Below are 25,745 nucleotides of genomic sequence, written 5' to 3'. Positions count from 1 at the left end.
CCACCAACTGTTTTGTTAAGTGTTGTCATGTTAATGCTTTGTATTTATTATCGTAAGAAATAGAGATCTAGCAGCAACCCATTTGTCACGAATGTAATCGTGGCAATAGCAGGATAGATATTTATCATTTAAAAATATCTTATAAGGCTCAAACGCTGTCCAGAGCTGTGTAGGTGTATAGAACCAGTTGTTCTTCCTGATTACATGTGTAGGCTTTTTCTATATTGTGAAGTGTGAGGAATTCATATTAGATGGGCTGAATTACTATTCGGGGCCCGTTAAAAAATTATGTAACGTTTTTTCTGGTGAAATTCGACACCCCCCACCTCATGTAACATTGCGTAACACTGTATTACATAACACTGATTACAACTAATTACAACTCGGCACCCCCATCAAGTGTAGGCCAGATCCGCCAAACACCCCTCCCCCTTGACTTCTCACCAAAACATACTCATTTTTATTTGTCCTGTGTGAAATTGTTTACGATTGCATCAAAGAATGAAACATGGTATGATGTTTTTGGATTTTTTTGCTCGATATTTATTGCTCGATCTGTTAAGGATATGCTATTTCAGTGCATAATTTATGACATAAATTAATAAATGAATATAAATAACCATTATTAGCGTTGCGTAGCGCTGTTGAAAACACCCCCACATCCTCGTAACGCATCGCATCTACCATGCACCCCCCCCCCCAGCGTTACATACTCTTTGAATGGCCCCTTACATGTTCACCACTTTAATGCGATATTTTACTATTTGAAACAATTTAGATCATAGATATGACAATTTCTCTATCTTTCCACATGTTCGACACAACCCCGGATTCTAACCACATCGTCAATTTGATCAAGTGTATCGTCACGTGCTTCTGCAAAATCAGGCTCCATCATATCTCCAAATTATATTCTCAAAAAGTAACCGGTGTCAAAGTGAGGAAGGAGTTATCAAAACTTGTTTTATTCAAGCACCAATAACGATAAGCAGTACAGTAATCAAATGTTATAGGGATATTTATTCCGTTAAATGCTAGTATAGATATATTATTATCCCTATAATATTTTGACTATATATCATTATCCCATTTGTTGTCTGTGTAACATTCCCTTGAAGTTATAATATATACTGGAATTATAATTTGTCAGTGCCAACTCATCCATATACATGCACAAGTTTATGTATATAAATGGTTATTTCTGCTAGAGGTAATAAATATCAATATATTGTTTTATTGTGATGATGCTATTTTGATATACACCTTGTATATGTATGTACGTACGTATGTATGTATGTATGTATGTATATGGAGGGCCCAGCAGCGACGAATTGTGTGGCCATTATATACCCAATCATGCTTGGATCACAGGCCACGAGAGTAACACGACAGCTCCCATGACACTGATCTAAAAATGGTGTTATAATGACCGGCGGAGCGGTTCACACTAGCTGTTTTGGTACTTCCATTATGGCGGCCATGTCCCGCCTGCCGGCCTCACTCCTGGGGCAGCCCACGGCCCGTATACGCTATCCAGGTGTTATATAGATCAGTGGTATAGCGCAATGGGGTAGCCATTTAAAGGTAGATACCATTGGCTGGTAGGTTAAAGTGTATTGATGAATCAGTGTAAATTATGGATATATTGTATATAGTAGTTAGCCAATTTGTATGGAAAAATTTCAAAGTCGGACCCCATTGGCAGGGACAAAAGTGGGATAGGGAATTTCTAACGTACAATTAGACTAGAACAGAAGGAACATAGTGATCACAATAATCATATGTATTCCGGCGGTGGAAACCAATAAAAATCGGTTTGAAGAAAGGGATTGTGGCCAAGAGATGCCTTTTCCCAAAAATAATTGGTAGATTGATTTTTATTGTGTGTAGAATGAGACTAAAAGGTTTAGCGACGTAAATCTCGCATGTTTCACTCGCACTAACGAGAACATAGTTAACCCCACTCCCCCACGCTACTTCTATATTCCGTAGATTATCCATTTCTGGTAATCCAAGGTAAATATTTTTACTAACTCTGAGCAGTGGAAATCATTATGTAATTGGATAAAAGAGTCAAGGGATAAGGGACGAATGTAAGTGTACTGTGGGGATGGTTTACAGGTGCTACTATAACGTGAGGTCTACCGCCATATGTCGCCTACCCAGGTGCAGCCTGAGGTCTACCGCGTGATCCGCGTTCCTCCAATACGCTCCCCTCACCTGTCCATCAAACATGCGTCCTGCCCAAATATATTAAAAAAAAAATGTGACCTGTCCACGTGACCTGACCTAACCTAATCTATTTGTGTCATTCTTAGAAGATGTACGAAGCGTGTATCGCTAGAACAAATGTGTGGAAATGTATGATAACATGTTTATGTAATTAGAAATCCAATTATCTAAGTCATTCCTAGGATATGTACAAAATATGTGTTTATCGCTAAAATAAATGTATGGAAATGGTAGACCTCACGCTATAGTGCTAACGGGAGGTAGACCTCACGCTATAATGTGGTAGATCTCACACTATAGTGTGGTGGACCTCACGCTATAGTGTGATAGACCTCACGCTATAGTGTGATAGACCTCACGTTATAATGTGATAGACCTCACGCTATAGTGTGGTAGATCTCACGCTATAGTGTGGTAGACCTCACGCTATAGTGTGATAGACCTCACGCACCGCGTTACCTACCTCCACGCCACTGTTTTCTATGGGTGTAAACCAGGCGCTTATACAGGGGGGGGGGGGGGCGAGTATGAAGAACAATGGTAATGGTCCATTACCATTGTTCATTTATCTCGAGTTTGATTCTCTTTGGATAAACACTTTTTAGTGCGGATTTATGATTTCAATTATATTTGTGAATTATATATGATTTTACATACAATTACGAGCAAAACAGACTTTGGTTTCTGGACCAATCTCCAAGCCAAAAGCATTTTTCTTGGGTGTTTCAAGTATAGGTTATCGGTTCGCCCCCCCCCCCCTCCCCCAACATTTCTGGATCCGCGCCTGGTGTAAACTACAGATTACTTGTATCATACTAAAGTTGCATCGAGTATAGATTAAGGAGGAATTATATATTATAAGTGTTCATAAGAATCAATATAACATTACCTCTTCAGTCAGTAAAACAAACTTGATGTAGACTTGATTTTTTTTATTCCCTTTGCTCTCTATTCCGCGAATGCAACGTAACACTTAAACGGCCTAAAAGGGAGGAATGGTCACGAACTACCACGCACTCTAATATATTTAGCCTTGTGGTCGAGATGGTGGCAGCGAAACACGACAGACATCTCGTGAATACTAATCAAAACAATTCTAATTAACGTAGAGTTTCCCAATTACCAATATATAGGTATATCTGAATAATTACCATCTTATCGGGACCGGGCATGTTTTTGTTCCCATGAAGGCGTAATCTATATCACGCCCATCTTTTCATAAAATGAATGAGTAGTCGCCATACCATTATGGGCACTACATGTTGTTATAGCAGTGGTGGGATTAAAGCCCACTCGTTAATAATCTATCGTAGTTGCCAAATATGGCACTACATAATGAAAATGATATATCGGTAACTCGACATTCCTGGAGAGGGTAGTCAACCATGCCTGGTCCTGTGGCGTCGAGCCCCTTACATAATGCTTTATATAATGTTTTCATATATTAGCAAAAATGATAGACCACTCTGTCTAAAAGGAAAAAGAAAAGTTGTATTGTTTGTTATATATGCTTTCATATACTAAGCATTTTAGAATACAAATTTCATGCAACTTGATATAGTGAATTGCTGTATTTCAATCTTAATCCTAATTCTGCAGCTATCAATTCACTAAATTAACTGAGGTCGTAACCACAGATGTCTATATTGATTTGTACTAGTAGCTTATTTACTATAAAAAAAAACCTCTCGGAATTTATTACCGACACTTCCACCCCTCCCTTTCCTACATCTATGTTTGACAGATATTCTTCTTGCATCCAGTGCCCCATTCACCCCACCCATCCCACTCCTTCTTGGTCTTCCTCTCAAGTTTACTCCATTCACTTCCACTCTTCACACTCTTTGCTAATTGTTCCTCACTCCTTTTACCATATGCCCGAACCACTTCGGCTTTCTCTCCAACAGCTCTGTTTCCACTCGTGTTCTCTGCCTTTCCTTACACTATCCTTAAAACACCTACCACACTTCTCAGAACATTTCATCGCAAAATGTTTGGGGGTCTTTCTTTCAACCTCCTTCATATTCAAGTCTCTGATCTATACAATTCTGTTAGCACAATTACATGGACTACAAGGATGTTCTCATCCGTTTCATTATTCATTTTCGAGTGGAAGAGGAAGGGGGTGAAGCAGTGGGGGCAAACCAACTCTGGTTGTTGTCCACGCTATGGAAAATCTGTACCTTGCTTTTGACCCAAACAGTGGTGGAGGACAAATTTAATCTTCAAAGCGCTTGAATAGGTTTTGTTTGTATATGACGTAGGTGTGTGCTTTGACTTGGCCATCCCCTTATAAGAGAGAGAGGGCCATTAGTATATAATAAACAGTCTAATAGACTATTTTTTGCTCATATTTTGTTCATGAGAGTGACACAAGTGAAAATGATTCTGTTGTGAAAATAAGTAAAATACAGAAAGTGATCTTATTTAAGGAAAATAAAAAAAATCCTCTTTATACAGCGTTTATTAATGTAAAATGCTTATATAAAAGTACACAAAGAAATACTATACAACTATTTACGTTGCAATTTCAAGTTGAGATATTTTATAAAATTCTTCTGCAAATGGGTTCTAAACTAGAGGGCCAACACATGAAGAGGACTAGCCATGGCTTGGGCTGTTTCTGCTTGCCCGTCTGTCTGTACACATGCAGTTGTTCAGGTTGTTGAGGCCATAAGAAAGATTACAGTGTAATGAATAATGACAAGATTACAGAGTAATGAATAATGACTAACCAGAAGGACCAAGGTGACAGTTGGCTGTATTGTCTAGCTCCTCTGTCTGCCTAATCTGTATGCTTACATGCATGTTCATATGGTTCTTTAATGAGTGTCTGTATACATACGTTTATACATGTATGACTACAAGTATGCAAATTATAGGGAAGTAGATATCTATGGATGGAAATGAAGGGGAAAAGAGGTGGAATAAATTACACTGATTAGTAACGAGATGACAACAAGGAGACTAAAACAACGACAAAAGTGTTCAGTACATGAGAGCAAAAACTTTTGAAAGTCTGGTCCTGCTTGAGAAATGGACAGGCTCAGCAGCAATAACATGCAGCCTTCACGCTGATGTTAGACCCTCCATGTCATAATCATGTGACATGTTTGAAATTGAGTAGGGACAGACTAGGTCTCCTCGATCGTACTCAAGGGACATTTTTCATGAAGCTAGTATGGAAAAGTTGTTTCAAGGTGCTACACTTTGTGGTTCATTTAAGATTTGAGACATACTTCTGCACCTCACCGCTGAGAAGCGTGGTAACTTCACCCATATGAGCCAGGGATGGAGTATACATGTGAGGTGTTTTGTTTTTCAGTGTGCGTGAAGAATATGAGGTGGAACGAGACGCTATCAGAAAAAAATAAACAATTCGACCTTAATGGGACAAGGTGGTTTTAGAACATAGCTCAGAAGCCTCCCAATTTCAGGGATGGGAAGTCATTCACCAATTATATAAGGGAAGGAAGGAAAATAAAATGGAGGGGGCAAAATTCACATGGTAGACAGTACTGATATTTAGCCCAATTTAGAGCTGCTTCCTTGACTTTTGCTGAAAAAGAGCCTTAACCATCTCAAAATTCACAATATGTGTCCTTGCATTGACAGGCTAAGTTTTGCTGCCATGTTGAAACAATAGATCTGCCAAGTGTGGGAGAATCAGTGATGGAAATAAGGGGAGTTTGCTGTATACGGTTGAAAGTTGAGAGTTCCTAATTTTTCTGTGTGCAGTCTCGGTATGTAGTGTGAAAAACTGAGAAAACTAACAAAGTAATTGAGCATGAATGAACACATGGTATATTTTGTTTACTTCTTTTACCAAGACTACAAGTGGCAGAAGCCTTTTTGGCATTTCTATTTATTTTTTCTATGGTAATACGTGTGAGCAAAATGGTAAAGATTTTCCCAACTCGATTTCTATAACTTATTTATTCATCGTATCTCTGTATTAATGGGAATTATATAATGTCCGACAATAAATCCTAGAAACAGTCTTAATGTCTCTCTTAATTCCCAAAATAACATTTCCATCACTGTGAAATTGGAGAGCCACGTCATCATGGTGGAGGAGTAATGGCGTGGAAGAACTTTGTCGTTTACAGTCGCTCAAAGTCACCTGTTTGGTAAAGCTGACTAAAGATCCCACTTCAGAGAAATGAATAAAGAACACAATGTTGATTTTAATAAATGGTGAGTCAACTTCAAATACTGTATATAACTTACTCGAAGTCAAGGAACAGCAATTTTATCATTTCTTAGAGTGAACATTAATTAATGTTTGTTTTATCGCTACGGCGTGGGACTGTTGACCTGACAAAAACAAGGGTTGAATATGGACAATGAGGAGGTGGGTGAAAAGTGCTGTCCAATTGGTATGTGTGATGTGCAGTAAGAGATAATATATGGTTGAGAGGTATGGTCCAGTGATAGCAGGGTGGTGTGGTTGTGGTAGATCTCGTGCATGCAAGGAAAACATAGAGGTGCAAAGAGTGAAACGTAGTAAATGTGGTGTACTGTTGTGGCAGTTTAGTGGTTGTGAAGACCGAGAGTAGTGTGTGTGATAATTTCATCACTCTTGGATCACGTGTTGGACTCGTGATCAACAGCTGTTACCCTCCCAGATGAGCGTTCAGAGTTCATATATGGTCCAATCTATGAGTAATCTTTTGAACTTACACATGCAAAAATGCATCCAACTCCTTATCAGAGCGGAGTGTCGGCTTGCAGAGCAGTTATGCTTTTCAACCGTGGGTGGGGATCGAACTCCGACCACTGAGCAAAGTGGTGTGTGGCAATGTGGAGGTGAGGTATAGTGATGTGATAGACAGGTGGTGGTGCGTGGATGTGGTAGATCAGACAGAGGTAATGTACATACGTATTGGGGATATTGTTTAGATACATGATAGGCAACATAGTAGTGGTACAGTATCCAGTTGGAATATTGTTATAAAGTAGAAAATTGGTAGATTTACGAAGGTATGAGCATATGATGGTAAGGTGTCAATGTAGTAGTGTGATTATGTGGTGATACAATGTAAGGAGTTTATCAAATTACTTGGTACAAGACTATGAAGTGACATTGTATACGAATGGAGACGGATGGAGAAAATGCGAGAAATGATGATCTGCCATAAGGCCATTTTCTTTTTCTTTTACAGTAGCAAGTTTAAACAAAACAACATAGTACTGAAAGTGCAAATATAGTACTAAATGACATATAAGTTATAGTATGCAGTCCACAGCATTCGAATCTCCGAGATGGGATTTTGTGTGTAATGGTCTTGGAGTCAAGAGGCAGAAGTGTTGAATCTGTTATTAAAAACTATAGTATATAGGTATAGTGTATGCTTGATTATATATACAATTCTCATATAACCATTTTGGAAAAGTAAACATTCTTCTAAGTCTTCTTTATGCCTAGGGTCCAGTCCACTAGTTATATAGCAAAACGATTCCAATTCGGAAGAATAAGTTACATCTGATAATTCATTACTATATATATGTATATATATATATGTGTGTGTGTGTGTGTGTGTGTGTGTGTGTGTGTATATATGTGTGTATGTATGTATATAATGTATACATATATATAAGTATATATATATATATATATATATATATATATATATCATGTATATATACATATGTATGATATTAAAGAAATTGTTTATAGTTATTTCCGTAAAATAGCACAAGGTTTGAAGAATCCAAGTCAGTAAACATTGTTCTTATAAACTACATAATTTCTACTGGAAAGATAGGATGGAACAGGAAATCACTGGGACGAATTTTACAAGATTACAGGGAGGGTAAATATATCGCTATTATGCACTAATTTATTGTCATGGTCACAAAATAACGGTTGAATATCACACTGCTAAATTACTTAAAACAAGAACACAATTATTCAGTTCCATATCCTACTCTATAAAATTCTTCTCATGTAGATAACTTACAGACAGTAAGGGTTTTATCTTACCCGAAATGAGCAGTCGTGTTTACGTTGTTATGTGCTTTGTTTTTAACTTTCAAAGACATCCTGGGCTAGAAAAGCGGTGTTCTATGCCCAGTAATTCAGTACCTCCTCTGAAGTGTATCGTAGATTCGAAAATGAAAGAGGATATGCACCTGATTTTTTTTAGTGGTGATGTCAAGTTTTACTGCAAGGCTAACAACGATAATCACAATTTAATTGGATTTGTGGAAGCGAGTACACACCAACCCTGCAAAATAACTATGTACAGTCTTCAATGGTCCCAGGTAAGACTTATATCTTATTTTACAACTATTAAAATCAATTTCTTTACAACACAGGTTCCCGTCATCACAGATTACATTGATCGGTAATACTAAGCGTGTGAGAGCTCTTTTCAAATGTAACGGATTGATTGATATGAACATTGGTTCTCACAGGCATCTTCCAGTAAAACCGCAGTGAAGAATGAGCGCTGGGTAATGGTATTCAAACGATTTGGTATTTTGACTTGGGGGTGGGGGAATCCAAAATACACGCTGGAAATGGACGAAATCCTGAAACGTATCCATTTCTCTTTTAATCAGACGAGGCATGGAGGTCAGCTTTGTGGGATTTGAGACAATGAATCCCCACAATTCCCAAAACCACTGCTGAATGACCGAAATGCCGTAATTGTGATTATTATATTTTTTTCCCGAAATCTGAGGTTCAGTTTGAGGTCGCTTCCTTGAAACGTATTATGACGTCATCACTTGTTGCCACCTCTCTTCCCCGCACGTTATCTTTCTTTTTAATTTTGTCCTCGTGTCTGGATATTTCACATGATGCTTGATATTATATTAGGTAATGGGTATGGACAAACATCTACAATTTGATGAAAATGGGCTTCTAGTGGTTTGTTTTTTTCAAATATACGAAACTGGCCTTTTTCCCACACACTTTGGCTTGGAGCGACTAATTAACAAAACATGCTCCTTCACCAAAGATGACTTCATCTCTTGTAAATATACTACCACTAAAGGTACTTGAGGAATTCTACATACATACACGATATCTATATGATAACAAGTCTATGAGTTTTACTATTATAAAATTCCACAATTTCTGTAGTTACGCTTAATCGTCTGGAGTCAAGTCGTTTTGATTTTAGTGGTGCGTTAAGCGTATTGATTGAAGACAGACGTATCACAATAAGTACAGTGTCTACATTTGGAAATGCAAAGAACATTAGTCGCCGTGGTTTCTTTGGATCTCCTCACATTAATCACATTTAGTAATTTCAGGAGAGGGAGATCAGAAATGCGGTCCCTTGTTGTCTACCCCAAACATGATTTGCTCAAACTTTTTTTTCGGTGCTAAATACAGCCAAACAGATTACCAATAACCTGTTCACATCAGCAACGGTTCAAATGATTTTATTTTGAATGTAGAAGAGGTTATTAGTTGTATATTTTGCTGTGTTTAGGACTGATGGGATGGAGAAAAAATAAAATATGTTTTGGGGGGTTGTCGATTCAGGACCGCACTTTTGAGCTTTGATCAGGAGGTTGGCGGAGGGAGGGTATGGTGGGAGGGGGAGGCATGATAGTGGTCAGGAAAAGCTGCTTCATTACAAATCACATACCATCTTATCAGTCGTATCAATATTTAAGCATAAGTGCTTCATAAAAAAGTGTAATAGATATTGACATGTTCTATTCGTGCATTAAATTGGCTATCTACTGTATAATACGTATGACCTACACCAAAGACAGCGTAATATGCACATCATCCATAATTGATTAATGGAGGAGGGTAATTACACATTGAAACAAAGCTGGTAGAGTCAAACTACCAAAATACAATTATTGAATGAAGGGGATTATGTCAACGGGCTGTCCTATATTCTCCATTGAAGCGTGGGATGCATCACAGGGGTGTGTGTGGCGGGATGTATGTCAACATGGGGAAAATAGTATCGAATACATGTGTATAGGTAACGCGTGAACAACAGGCAGTGTGTATGGATGTGTGCATGTATGTGTACATGTGTGGAGCCTACTTTAATACACCAAAAGTGTATCTGAGAACGTCGTATTAAACTCTATAGAATTCTGCACAACTATATACCTACCCCTTACCAGAAAAAAGTGTGTGTGTGTGTGTGTGTGTGGGTGGGTGGGTGGGTGGGGTGGGGGATGACTGAGTTCTGATGACCATCACATTCAAATCAGAACGTGTGATATGTGCGTTCAAGCTCAGTGACCTGTTGGCCATGTATGGCCTTGGAGGAAGGGAAGGGTGGGGGTATTTGAGGATTCTGTTTTGGCTGAGCCTAAAGTCCGTCCCACAGGGGAAGGGAATCAGTTGACTCTGCTGCCTAGGGGGAAGATTTGTGGATGGAACAATCATGGGTGGAATAAATCTCATGGGGTTTGGCTCTTCCAAATAATGTGGTTTAGCGCTGTGTGGTTGGGGGAGTGACGTGAAAAACTTAGGCTTCTTGTGAAGCCCACGAAGGAGGACCATTTTGTGTGTGTGTGTGTGTGTGTGTGTGTGTGTGTGTGTGTGTGTGTGTGTGTGTGTGTGTGTGTGTTTGTTTGTTTGTTTGTTGGGGGGTGGTGGCACGGCGAGGAATGACTTCTTGGCTTCTTGTGGTCGGGTAGGTACGCGTCTGTGCAAAACGTAGGTAGTTTGAGTGAAAGCGTTCCCATTGACATAAAGGACTCCCTAAGATGAACGCGAACACGAGTGCGTAAATACTCACGATATTGAAAAAAGAAAACGTAAAAGAGAATAGAAATGGAGAGGTGAGATGGAGGGCAAATGGAGAGAAGGAGGGGTTGGGGTGGGGTGGGGTGAGAAAATATGACAAAGCAAGATGACAGAAGAAAAAGGTAAGGGGTGTGGTCTGGGGAGGGATTGGAAGCAAGATAGGATAATGAAAGAATAAAATTCTCATCTAAGTTCATTGATAATAATAACTTAGAATAAGTTACATGAGGTTTGCAACAAGTATAAAATATAATTACCTCACAATGACAACAAGATACCAACAATGAAATAATCTCTTAGCACCTCTGCACCCAGGTCGTCGTCGTCTTCTTCGTCATCCTTCCCAGGGTCACGTGACCTTGGCTCTTCCCAAGGTGACCTTGCTTCCTCCCGGGTCACTACATCCTTAGCGTACGCGATAAGCCCATAAAAGGTTCTTAACTAAGGCCTTAACCTACATGCTGGTCACTGTCATCTATTGTCCCTTTCAAGCCAATTCCTTACGGCAGCTACGACTGCTCAGGTAATTTTCGCGTGTTCACTGGCGGCAGGCTGCTCTCCGGTACCGGTCCAGAACACCTGGGATGGACCAAGAGGTCCAAGAAGGTCTCGCTCACTGATGGCTCTCCGGTTCACTCGGATGCTACCATTTACTAGGAGGTTTGCAATAGTGTCACCGAGGACACTGCAAATTGCTTATGCGATGCGTGTGTGTGTGTGTGTGTGTGTGTGTGTGTGTGTGTGTGTGTGTGTGTGTGTGTGCGTGTGTGTGTGTGCGTGTGTGTGTGTGCGTGTGTGTGTGTGTGTGCGTGTGCGTGTGCGGTGTTGTTTGTAAGGGGAACTGAACTTAAAAGACGCCATTTTGGGCGTTTGGGCGTGAATGTTAGGACGCTGATGTTGGGTTTGTCCCGGTGGCACGTGGCGTCAGCTGTGCGGGAATTGGCGGCCAACAAGCCCGGTCATGTCGTGTGTGGTGGAAATAAAAATCATATGGAAGGATCATCGCGCACACACACACACACACACACACACACACACACACACACACACACACACACACACACACACACACACACACACACACACACACATATATATATATATATATATATATATATATTATATGTATATATGTGTATATATACATATATATATTTGTATATATATACACATATATATAAATTATATATATATATATAATATATATATATATACATATACATGTATGTATATGCTGGTATATTGTGATATGTTGATGAAGGTGGAAAAAGAAGTCACGGGTCTAGACACGTGACTTCTTTTTCCACCTTCATCAACATATATATTACAGGTGAAAAATGTAATCACACATTTGTCAATCACTTTAAAAACCACTGTTGGAGTAGAAAAGACTGGAGACGGGGAATCTATATATTTCGATTGCAAACTGCAATCCTCTTCTACTGAAGAGGATTGCAGCTTGCAATCGAAATATATAGATTCCCCGTCTCCAGTCTTTTCTACTCCAACAGTGGTTTTTAAAGTGATGTATATATATGTATATATATATATATATATATATATATATATATATATATATATGTGTGTGTGTGTGTGTGTGTGTGTGTATATGCAAAGAAATCACAAAACACACGTGATAAACTATTTTTGCAGCAACCACCGGGAAATTGAAAAAACAGATACCGAACGTTTTCGTCTATTTAGACATTTTCAAAGGTACAAAAAAGCAATACAGAAAGAAACAATAAATACATAAGAAGACAAGGATACTCGGAGAGGTCCCATGTTACATTTTATCACACACAATTTTGTCAATAATAAAATTGTCCAAACTCAAGTTCATGTTATTTCCAAAATTTCTTTTTATAAAACAAGATTCAATAATATTTCTTTCTATAATATTATTACAAGAAGTAATTATTTTAGAATTTCCCCAGTCAATATTATGACCATAATCCCTTTGGTGGACAAATAATCCCCTGGACACTTGCCCCGTTCTAATACTATATTTATGTTGGCCTATTCTTTTTTCTAAGCCGTTGCCTGTTTGGCCTATATAAATAAAATCACAGTTTTTACATGGTATGTTATAAATACATCCTTCTTTACTTCTTGGAGAATTTATAATTAACAGACTCTTAATGTTGTTATTATTTATAAATACTATCTGGATACCAAATTTTTCAAAGATGCTAGGAAGATTGATTACATTTTCGTGGTACGGAATTGTTAACATATTTTTATCATCAAATGGTTTGACCTGCGAAGTATTAAGAAAACATTTCCTAGCTTTGATTTTTGTCTTATCAATAAGATGTTTTGGATATTTTAAATTTTCTCCAATGTCATAGATGAATTGTATTTCTTGATCCAAAAACTCAGGGGAACTAATTCTATAAGCTCGCAGGAACATTGAAGAAAAAACTGACAACTTGGATTTTTGACTGATACGATTAAAAATGAATGTACGAAAGGACATTGGTCGGCTTCCTGTAAACGTCAAATTTAAAATATCTTCCACATCGGTGAATATTTACATATAAAAATTGTAACATATTAGTTTCTTCAACCTCTACTGTGAATTTAATGGAATGCACCAAATTATCTAAATCTGACAAAAAAGTATCCAAATGTTTATCAACATTTGGATACTTTTTTGTCAGATACAAAAAAGTATCCAAATGTTGATAAACATTTGGATACTTTTTTGTCAGATTTAGATAATTTGGTGCATTCCATTAAATTCACAGTAGAGGTTGAAGAAAATAATATGTTACCATTTTTAGATGTAAATATTCACCGATGTGGAAGATATTTTAAATTTGACGTTTACAGGAAGCCGACCAATGTCCTTTCGTACATTCGTTTTTACTCGTATCACAGTCAAAAATCCAAGTTGTCAGTTTTTTCTTCAATGTTCCTGAGAGCTCATAGAATTTGTTCCCCTGAGTTTTTGGATCAAGAAATACAATTCTTCCATGACATTGGAGAAAATTTAAAATATCCAAAACATCTTATTGATAAGACAAAAATCAAAGCTAGGAAATGTTTTCTTAATACTTCGCAGGTCAAACCATTTGATGATAAAAATATGTTAACAATTCCGTACCACGAAAATTTAATCAATCTTCCTAGCATCTTTGAAAAATTTGGTATCCAGATAGTATTTAAAAATAATAATAACATTAAGAGTCTGTTAATTAAAAATTCTCCAAGAAGTAAAGAAGGATGTATTTATAACATACCATGTAAAAACTGTGATTTTATTTATATAGGCCAAACAGGCAACGGCTTAGAAAAAAGAATAGGCCAACATAAATATTGTATTAGAACGGGGCAAGTGTCCAATGGATTATTTGTCCACCAAAAGGATTATGGTCATAATATTGACTGGGGAAATTCTAAAATAATTACTTCTTGTAATAATGTTATAGAAAGAAATATTATTGAATCTTGCTTTATAAAAAGAAATTTTGGAAATAACATGAACTTGAAAAATTGTGTGTGATAAAATGTAACATGGGACCTCTTCGAGTATCCTTGTCTTCTTATGTATTTATTGTTTCTTTCTGTATTGCTTTTTTGTATACATACATGCACACACATACCCACTCCCACCCATATATATATATATATGTATATATATTATATATATATATATATATTAATTTATATATGTGTGTGTCTGTGTGTGTCTGTGTCTGTGTGTGTGTGTGTACATATATTATATACAGTGTATATATATACATATATGTATATACATATGTATATGCATATATACACACACACACACACATATATATATATATATATATATATATATATATATATATAATTGTGTGTGTTTATGTATGTATGTATAATATACTAGGTTATGCGTTGATGCGGTGGAGACTCGCAGCGAGAGACGCGGAGACTCGTGGCAACGTTATCTCCACAATCGCCGGGGGAAAGTATTCCTCCAGAGCCTCCTTTCTGATTTTGTTTAACTGTCTTCCTCAGAGAGACAAATGCACTTATCGCGCTTCCTGTTGAACTGTGAGACACACATAATGTGTACTGGACTCCGAATAATTGACTGGAAATGTGGCGCCGTCAAAACATAAACAGTGACGTGAGGATTGAACAGTATTTTTCCATTTTTGTGTTGATTATTTGTTTATTTTATGTATATATTTATTTTTCATTACTATCAGTTTGTCAGGATGCCATGGGTATTGTTTTTTGTATGATTCGTAACTGTTAAAGGCATTTGTTATCTCGGTATGGAAGAAAAAACGTGCCCCGTTTACGACTTTTATAATTTGCACTGGGAGCCCGATGGTGATGCTCTTGTCTTTCCTCCTCTAATCGTATCTCAAGAATATTTTCAGACGGTGAGAGGAGGTTGGAGAATCTACAAAGAACTTGGTTTTGGAGGTGGGCGGGTCTTGGAGGTTGGTTCTGTGGTGAGAAGAGCCACCCTTTCGACCCTCGGGACTTTGTCGAAGGTTTGGATTTCAGCCTCGGTTCGGGAAACTGATGAACAACGAATTGTTCAGCATAGAGGAACCGCCGACATGACGACATCAGATCTCTTCGTTCTATGGACTACTGTGACGATTTGGGTAAAATGTTAAGATCCTGCGAATTGACAATAACGATAACGATATTGTCAATGCTCCCCTTATAATCATGACCTCCTTCTCGCTTCCAGTAGCAACCAAGAACATTACTTTTCTGGGATGCTTGGCTTCAACCTAACAAGGTCGCTATTGGCTTTAATGTTCTTAATCGTGTGCAGGATCTCTTTACTGGGAATGGCTCGGCCCAGCTCAGTTGTTAGTAATAATTGTAGTCACCCACGGGCTTAAAGGTCACCAAGGAAAACAAAAAATAGACCATAAGAACCTCTGCTTGGTCGGGGGTGGGGGGGAAGGATGAACATCAACAATCAGGATATTTACAACACTCGTGGTATGAATGTACAATAGCCTGCCTATGTACAATATGTACAATATATGTACAATACTATTGTTATTATTATTTTATTTTGTTTGTGTTATTTTTTGTTATTATTGTTTTTTATTATTTTGTTTTTACTATTATTGGTAGTTATAGTTATTATCTCTGATCATCTGTTGCTTCCTCCGTAGCTGAATGCTGGAATCCAAGTACACACACACACGAACACACACACACACACACACACACACACACACACACACACACGCACACACACGCACACACACGAACATATACCCCCCCCCACACACACACACACAAACACAGTCCATAAAGGAGTCGAGGAATGGGTTCTTTTAAATGAATAAAACGGGTTGGTGGTTCCCATCAAGTCCATGCAAGGTGGGTGGCCAGCTTGTAGGGTTAGGCGAACGTATGTATGTACGTATTCGTGTCTGTATATTTTATGTGCTTTATCCAAGATTCTTTGAGGGGGTATTCTTTAGTACGTGTTTAAGTGCACACCTTTATGTTCACACGAATTTGTGCCTGCTTTGTGCTTGCCTGTGTACACGCGTACACAATGCTGTGTATGTCGCATGTGCGTGCGTTTGTTACACATGCATTCGAAGTTTAGATCTCCGAAAATGGGGTGGGGGAAAGGGGAAGGGAGGACTAGATACTGGATGTGCTGAGGTGGGTTGTGTTCTTTGGTTGAATCGTCAGTCACGCCTTGTGCTTGGCACAGAGATCGCCCTCGTCCTTGTCTCCCTTCTCTTCGTCCTCTTACTCGGCCTTGTTGCACTCTCAAGCGTGACCTCGCTTCTGTCGTCTCTCCTTCGGCACTTAAAGTGTGACACTGATGCCGAAACTCGAGTCCCATCCGCAACACGAACATCCTATAGTGTCTGTTCGCATGACGAGATTATTGTTCTCAGTGACAGACTCCCTTGCCTCTTTTGTCCCTGCAGAAGACGAAACAGCAAAGCATTTAAGTGTTTGTCCGTCCGATGACGAAGGCAGTGTGTCCGGCCGTGACTGAGGACAATATTCTCGCTCATGTCTGCAGACACTGTGTGTGTGTGTTGGGGGGGGGGGGTCATCGCGTGAGGTGGATAGAGACTTATGAACTTGGTTGTGTTCTACGATGCGCACCTGATCATTCTTTCTGCCTCTGCAGCCTCTCGGCCCGAGATTACGAGCTCTGAACCGCTTGGCCACCGAAGGGAAGAGTGTCACAGGGCTGAATAAAGTCACCTGGATGGAATGAAAGGAAAATCGACATTCGGTACCGAGAGGGGTCATCGAGATAGATTGCAACGCCTTCTTTAGCAAGGAGGGTGCCACGGACATGAACAGAAGCGCCTGACGGCAAATCAAATCTAAGGAAAAGTCCCACCTGGGACGGAAGGGGTTAACTCTCATCTTGGCACCTTTGCCCTCAGTGTTGGTGGTATGTGATCTTGCCTCGTTTACGTACTTACGAACAATCCCCAAGTCTACTATTGGTCCTAAGTTGTCAACTAGCACCATTCTACTATGTGTACGTCACTCTTATAACCGTTCATTCACCCATTTTTTTTATTGAGTACTCTGGTTATCAACTACCCATGCCACCACCATTCCTCCCACCTCCCCATACCGAACTTTTGGCTCCCAGCATTCACTGCCACCCCTTCCTCCTCCACCGTCTGTCAATTTTCTCCTCCCTTCGTGATTGGTGCTTGACGCATTGCCCGTGCTTCGTCCTGGGCACAAGTCTTCATGGTTCTCCCAGATGCCTTCCCCCACATGCCTTCCCCCACAGGTAACTAATGAGACCGTGCATAGGGCTTTCTTCTCCTTGCCTTTCAGTCTTTGGGGTTGGCCCTCCTCTTGTTCTCAAGTGAGTAACCACCCCAACTCCACCCCCACCCCCACCCCCTACAACTCCTTTCTGCCATGGCCACTATTCACATGCCAGAATCTCCCCCCCCCCCGCCATTTCCCCTAACCGTTGTATGCTTCTGTTGTTTGAACGCATTGGTTTATCTCGAAATATCTGGTCCATCTGACTTGTTAACAGCCTCATTACGAGTGCTTGTCCTGTGCACCTCCTCTTTGTCACACACACACACACACACACACACACACACACACACACACACACACACACACACACACACACACACACACACACACACACACACACACACACACACACACACACACACACACACACACACACACACACACACATATATATATATATATATATATATATATTTATATACATACATACAAACATACATATATGATCTGTTTTTGGGTGATTTCTGCCGCAGAATCGTTGGTTTGCGAGTATGTTTCCGTTTTCTTTTGTTTTCCACTTTCTTTGGTGGACTTCGCTGACATTATCTCGTTGTGATTTAGGGTTCACTCCTCACCAGACTTCAAGAAAGTGTGTGTGTGTGTGTCTGTGTGTGCGTATCACACCTCTAGGAAAGACACCATTGGTTGAAGAGTTACAAAGGAGTCCAGGCTTATGTGCAAAATTTAATGGCGGCTGGTTTAATTATCAACACTCCAAGAGCGAGTTGGTGAGAGGAACACAGTTTACCACCCAATTAGGAGTCAGGATGTCAGTGAAGGTGGTGATCCTTGCGCTGTGTTGTGCTATGTTGCAAGACTTGCCCCGTCCAGTTCGAGGCCCAGAATGCCCTCCATAACCTTAGCCATGCAGTTGGTGTACAAGGAAGGTTGGTGGGATGGAGAATCGAGGTGTAGGAGAGCCACAAAATAGACTTGTGCCTTTGGTAATTGCATTTGCCGTCTTTGATGCGGTAGTTCGGTAGAGGTCGTCCTCCTTCAGTATGAGTATAAGCGAAGGTTGTTTCCCTTCTTCTGTTGTCATAGATATTTTTTCCCAGTTGGGGTTCTGTGGCTCACCAACGCTTCGGTTGTTTTGGTTCTGGCGTGGTTTGTCTCTGTTCTGGTTCTCATGGATATAGGTACAGACACAGACGACTATTTCCAGGGGACTACTTTCCAGGCCAGTGACATCAGTGCTTCGTCGTCTGAAGGAGGTCTTGTTTGGTAGTAACATCGATGTCACCTTCTGCGGTAGGTACTGCTGTTACAAGTTCACCGTTAGGGGCGGGTGGGTTCTTTACACACACATTCATCGGTCGGCAAATGGGCTCCTTGTTAGTGACCAGCCCTTAAGAAGGTTCTGCACCTCCTGTACCGTAGGAGGTGATTCGATCACATTATATCATGACACTGGGTACTCTTCTCATTTCCCGTATAGGGTATTGATAGCATAGTCTTTATGCAGTAGGTATTCACAGAGAGGGGGGCTGGTAACACCCCTATGGACCGGTGTTACGTGGTATTATGATTAGAGACAAATAATCTTCATTAAAAAAATACGACCCCTTTTGTCTTGTACCATACCTTCCGTACTTATGCCTTCTTCAGATATCTCTTGTGCTGGAGGCCCTCCCTTTTCAGGAGCCCCTGGTGCACCCGAGGGCCCCCGCGGAGGATCCAGGGAGATCACCGTGGAAACGTGAACCTTCGCCAGGGGGGTCCTGCCCCTCTATCCCCCCCCCCCCCCACCTCGCCATCAGTGTATCGCATTACCCCACGCACATCAAGGGGGCATGTGTGTGTTGATACAAACATTTCTGAAAGAAGGAGAGAAAGAGAGAGAGAGATAGATAGATAGATAGATAGATAGATAGATAGAGAGAGAGAGAGACTGGTAAGACCTGTCGAGGCTGACCGAGAGCGGAACCTTCGAATCTCATTTGGCGTTTGACAGACCATTCCATCGTTTGGCAAACACTTCCATCGTTTGGCAGACACTTCCATCGTTTGTCAAACACTTCCATTGTTTTGCAAATATTTCCATCGTTTGGCAAACTCTTCCATCGGTTGGCAAACACTTCCATCGTTTGCCAAACACTTCTATTGTTTGGCAAACACCTTCATCGTTTGGCAAACACTTCCATCGTTCGGCAAACACTTCCATCATTTGGCAAACATTTCCATCGTTCGGCAAACACTTCCATCGTTTGGCAAATACTTTCATCGTTTGGCAAACACCTTCATCGTTTGGCAAACTCTTTTGGCATCTTGGGAACTCTGTGCGACCACGACTGACGTGTCGTTGTGGAAGAAGGATGATGTGTGCAGTTTTTTACGGGTAACGAAACCGATTTTTTCTGTTCTTGAACTAACGCCCGGAAGCATTTTTTAGGGGGCAGAGACCAGATTCCTTGTTATGCGGAGTTATTATACAACGATAATTACCGGTTTCTAAAAAAAAAAAAAAAAAATACTGTTTAATTAACTTCTTTATCACCACGTCTTACTTCACAAGTGACGCAAGGCGATTTTATTCAGCTGAGGGATCACGATCTCCCGTGGCCCCGTTTACAGTTGGGCCTTTCTTGGTTGGAGGACGAAGTGAAGGAAGAGAACGAAGTGCGGTGAAGGGAGATCTCGATCAACGTAAGACTGGAAGACATAATAAGCAGGCAGGAGACCCGGGAACGTCCACTTCGGTGACGTGGAAAATGACGTAACGACGTGACGTAACGTGGAGGGGTGGTAGGGAGAGGTGGTGAGGGTCGTGGGAGAATTTTTTTTCTCGGTCTACGTCATCGCCTTCCTTCGGTGCGTCTGAAGCCTCATTTACACGGGGCAAGTTGAGAGGCAAGTCAAGCGTGCAAGTTACTTGCTACAAGTTTACACACGGCAAGTAACTTGTAGCAGGTAATTTGCACACTTGACTTGCCTCTCAACTTGCCCCGTGTAAATGAGGCTTACGGACAGCATTCGACTTATACAAAGGGGGGGTGGGGAAACATGTTCACATTTATAATCATTACGAATCAACAGTTCTTATACAATATTGAATACCTATACGAACATATACATATATTTATATATATATTTATTTTTTATTTCGTGCCAGCACTCGTGTTTTTGTTTTTGTTTTTATTCGTTTATTATTTTTTCCTTTTCCGTCATCACTTGGCACTGGTGCACCTTATCATCACTCTGCAGTGCCACCTGCAGTACTATCACGCCACCTGTCACCGTCTGGGAGTTTCATGCTCCTCTCAAGACCGTCACGAATGTCGTCCACACTCCTTCTCTTCTCGTCGCCGTGGGAGAGCCCCTAACGGGCACACACTCACGCGCACACCAACCTGTGTTCCTGGAAGGGTACTCCTTCTCCTCCTCCTCCTCCTCCCAGGGTGCTACTTCGCGCGCCGCGCCCCCTGGCTGGCGAAAGAAAGAGAACCTCGGCTCGCCGCCGCGGCGCGCTCCGTCGTCGAAGTCGCCGCGGGGCTCGAGGTCGCGGTTACACAGCGGACAGCCCGAACACACTTCGACTCAGGTCCCCCGAAGTCGGTCGGTCGGTCGGTCAGTGCTCGTACCGGCGCCCTCGGGGTCGGATGTTGGTGGTGATGGTGGTGGGTCCCCCGCTGGCCGGAGCTGCGCGCGTCGTGCCGGCTTGCTGCGCGTTGCGTCATGACGAGATGCGCAGTAACGCCGTGCGTGGTTGGGCACTGGGCGAAGGCCGCCGTCACCTGTCTTTCAGCGAATGACCTGAGATGAATTCTGAAAGAGAAAGAGAAAAGAAAGAATTAGATGTGGTAGTCGGTGGCCCCTGAATGGGGTAGAGAGGAACAAATTTCTGTCGTGCTTGGGTTCGAAATGCTCTTCACCACCATAGTCGAATTCGTGGTGATCTTTTCAGAGAAGGTTAGATAGATATATGAATGGGGATGATCACTGGTAGTGGACTTGGAACTGCCTAGTGTAGACACTAGAGAGACGCCTAAGGGGCATCAAACCAAACTAGTGGGAGTTAGTGAATGTCTAACGATTCTACACTGTCAAGATCGTCTCCAGAAAGAGGCTAATGAACAGCAATACATAATGCGAAAAGGCCCCCTTCTAAAGCGTGAGGTGACAGCAAGAATTACTGTGCACTGGATCCCCATAGGAAGGTCGAGAGGAGGTTCCGGAGGAATGGCAGGTGTGGTCACCCACCAAGGATGGGGTAACGATCGACGACATCGTTCTTCAACGTGACGGACAAATCGCGTGACTCCCCGAAGAGAAATCTAAGACGCCGCCGGGGTACTGGGTCAACACGGGGAGATCGATGTTTTATTAGCGATTTCGGTGCCGCCTCTGACATCAGGGCACACCTCTACCATCCGATTATCCTCTCTTGGAACCTGACTTGCTCTCTTCCTTCTTGATAGCGGTTTGATTGTAAAATCATCCCCCCTCCCAGCATTTTAGATAACCCATCCATGCACAGGTCACCCATGTAACACAAGTACTTGGATAGAAGCTCATGTAATCTCCTCCGACCATGTCCTAATGCCCTCAGATACCCTCAGGAAGTTACACTGAACAATGCCTACAAGCAGTGCCACGGTAAAGGGATTCCTTCCCATTAGAGACGACAGTTTTATAAAGACTCCAAGACATGTCATCGTATAGTTGACGGCCTCAAAGGAAAAACCACTGTACAATGCCTCCCTTCGTAAACAAAACAAAATAGTTACCTTCGATTGATTATCCACTGTACATGGGTAGCCTCCCACCTTTCCCCATATGTCCCCGAAACCTTAGGTCAGTGACCCTCTCCTCATTGGGCCACAATGTGCCAAACCACGGAGGGACTTTCAAACAGTGGCGTTTGTATGAGGCACCCTAGCACGGTGGCTCTTTCCTGAAGACCTCGCGGTGCCATGGCTTCCTTCCAAACAGGTGCCACTCTTTTTGTGTGTCCCTTTCACGAGCGTGAGGCACTGGGCCACTTACAGGCAAAGCGAAGGGTCCGTGATTCTTTCCAAGAGGCTCCACGGGTCCGTGGCCCTTTCCAGGAGGCTCCACGGGTCCATGGCCCTTTCCAGGAGGCTCCACGGGTCCGTGGCCCTTTCCAGAAGGCGCTACGGGTCCGTGGCCCTTTCCAGGAGGCTCCACGGGTCCGTGGTCCTTCCCAGTAGGTACCACGGATCCGTGGTCTTTCCCAGGAGGTGTCATAGGTACTCCTTTCCTGGAAGTGCCATAGATCTGCACTCCTTTCCAGGAAGTGCCACGCAGCCTTGGCTCCCCACAGTTCAATCATACCAAGAGTAATTAAGAGTACAACCCTCTCGTTCCATTATCCTAATGGTGACCCCACCCCACCCACAACGGATGAAGCCCCCCTTGGAGGCTTATGTCCTTGCCTGAAGGCTGCGCTGAGGTGTGTGAGGCGGCGGTGGAGCCTCCAGGTACGACAAGGCCGCTTCCAGAGGGCACTGCCGCCCCTGCCACCTCCCTCATGCCAGAGTCTCTGAAGTTCCTGGGCACGGTGTCGTGGGGCCGGGTGGCCTGCCTGTGCGTGTCTCGGTAGCGGAGGGGCGGCGTGGCCAGGGCCGAAGCGTCCACGGTGTAGACCACCTGTTCCCGCTGCGTCCGGAGGGTCACCCGGGGCTTCTCGTCGTGCAGGACTCCGCTCTCCACGCCGCTGCCGATCCCGCCGACGGCGCCCTTCACTTCCTCCCGCATCACGGCACTGCGTCGGGCCCGGCCCTCGCGTTTGGGTCTCCCGCCGGTTCCTACTCCGCCTCCTCCTCCTCCTCCTCCTCCTCCTCCTCCGCCTCCGCCTCCTCCGCTTTCTGCGCCTCCCAGGGTGGAAGATGTGGCCCTTGCCGCCTCGCATACATACCACGTGTTGGCACGTCGCGTCCGCGCCCCTACCGTGGCTACACGCTCGGGAGGTGCCTGGCGAGGGCTGGACGACACGTCCGAGGAATATCCGTCGTGGGTGTGGTGGCGGTGCTGCTGGCTGCTGCTGCCGCCGCCGCCTCCGCCGCCTCCGCCGCCTCCGCCGCCTCCGCCTCCGCCTCCGACGGCTCCACCTTTGCCGTCCTCACTCTCGTGCAGGGACGCCAGGGAAGCCCTGGGGCTAAGCGAAACGTGCACTTCGCAGGACACGTTGTCCAGGGAGGAGGAGGACTGGTCACTCGTCGAGCTGTTGACGCTGAGACCTCGGGACGCGCGTTGCTCCGCCTGCAGCGCCATCAGGGCCGCCAGGAAGGGCTCCAGCTGCTGGCGGCTGACGGGCGCCGCCGGCAGAGGGCCGCGGGTGACGGGTGCCGGCGCCGGGGCCGGGGCGGAGGCCGAGGGGGGCGAGGTGGAGGGGGCGGGGATGGGGGCGGTGTGGAATGTCACGTGTCTGGAAGGCTGCTGCTGCTGCTGCTGCTGCTGCTGCTGATGATACTGCTGCTGCAGTTGTTGGTACTGTTGTTGGTACTGCTGTAACTGGTACTGCTGTTCCTGGTACTGCTGGTACTGTTGCTGCACCTGGCTTATGTTCTGGTAGTGGTGGTGGTACTGCGAAGTATCCGTGGTCGACTCTCCCGAGGACCCGCAGGTGGCGTGGCCGCTGCTGCCGCTGGCCGTGGCGGCGGCGGCGGCAGCGGCTGCGGCTGCAGCTGCCGCGGTGGCGGCGGCGGTGGCGTGGTGCTGCACCTCCACACTCTGCAACAAAGCATGTCCGTTAGTAGGAACTGGGACAGTAAATCTGAGTTTAAAGTACGTTAGTCATCGTGGGGGAACTTATGATGCTAGGTTTATACGTTACGGCTTCGTCTGGGTTAAAAGTTTAATTACACAGTTAAATAGAATCTGACCATCGGAACAGGAAGTGTTTTGTTTGTAAAATCTACTGGGATGGAATCGTAAGGGTGGTGAGTGGTGGCAAAGGAGAGGAAGGACTTGAAAAATGATCAGTATTCTTTTCTGAATGAAGATTGGCCTTCAAAAGAGTGCCGCGTGACTGTGGTCCTTAGGGATGTCACTGAAGAACCTAAAATATAGATTTAATCAAGTTTATCAATATAAAGTTCAACTACATTTCCTTTTCACAGAGCTGACATTTTGTGACTACCACTCTCCTACTGGTTCTCTAAGCTAAGAGCAGAAAGAGTCCTACACTAATACAACACAGATAATAGTCTACACATGTACGAGAGGGCCTAGGGATCGTTGCCAGCTATTGTGAGACTGCGGGTTTCCAAATATCGAAACTTGAGGCAACAATTATTATTATTCATTCCATGTCCCGATATGGATGTACCGTGCCCTGCTGCATTGCATCTGACCCGGGCAGTGGGCAGGAGACAGGGATGACCCATCATCCAGGAGGAGCCAAGATAAGAGGGAAGGAAGAGGGTGGTGGATGGGAGTGGGTGCTTGTCTTGACTGGTTACCTTCCTTACAAGGGGTAAGGGGCCCTTTGTATGTACATAGATAGGTCGATTCCGATTCCCAATCCTCATTCTTGATTTTCATTTCCAACGTAAATTATCTTGAACTTGATGCCTTGTAATCTCTATCATTTCCCCCCTGCTGCTAGTGTTCTAGCATGGTCGCCACGTTTGTCTTCGCGGTTCCATTCCATGGTCGCTGCATCTCGTGACGATCATCTCCCTCTCTTTCATGAAAGTGCCCCTGCTTTGCGCACCTCGGTGTTGACTCGTTAGTGTGATCGAGACGATGACTGTGTTTTACCTCACCATTCACAGCAAACGGAGACATTCTAACACACACTGCACCTCACTCTACACTTGTCCCCATACAAACAACCTTACCATGCAAGATGGATTAAGCCACCGTGCTTGGTAGCGAGGTACTCTGGATGTATATTATCCTTGTTGCCGTCCCCAGTTCCCTCAACTTCATCTCCAGGATGGCTCAGGGGTCGAGCTCTCGCATCACAGGCGAGGTTGAGTCTAATCCCTAGGTTGGACACAGATATGGATGTTGG

General features: G+C 43.0%; 1 protein-coding gene across 1 annotated transcript in view; it reads right to left on the bottom strand.

Moving 5' to 3' along the window:
• Positions 1-21,354: 21,354 nt before the first annotated feature.
• LOC143036429 (uncharacterized) overlaps positions 21,355-25,745 on the bottom strand; it is a 308,153-nt gene continuing 303,762 nt past the window's right edge. Inside the window, exons 8-9 of the mRNA XM_076203780.1 lie at positions 23,161-24,457; positions 21,355-21,529 (exon numbers count right to left, since the gene is read on the bottom strand). Coding sequence (XP_076059895.1) covers positions 21,495-21,529; positions 23,161-24,457 — 1,332 coding nt within the window. The 3' untranslated portion in view covers positions 21,355-21,494. The remainder of the gene's footprint in view (positions 21,530-23,160; positions 24,458-25,745) is intronic.

Source organism: Oratosquilla oratoria, chromosome 20 (assembly GCF_046742065.1).
Source record: "Oratosquilla oratoria isolate Oo_2021 chromosome 20, ASM4674206v1, whole genome shotgun sequence".
Lineage (NCBI taxonomy): Eukaryota > Metazoa > Arthropoda > Malacostraca > Stomatopoda > Squillidae > Oratosquilla > Oratosquilla oratoria.
Note: the sequence above shows the minus strand (reverse complement) of the source record. Positions and strands in the feature narration are given on the sequence as shown.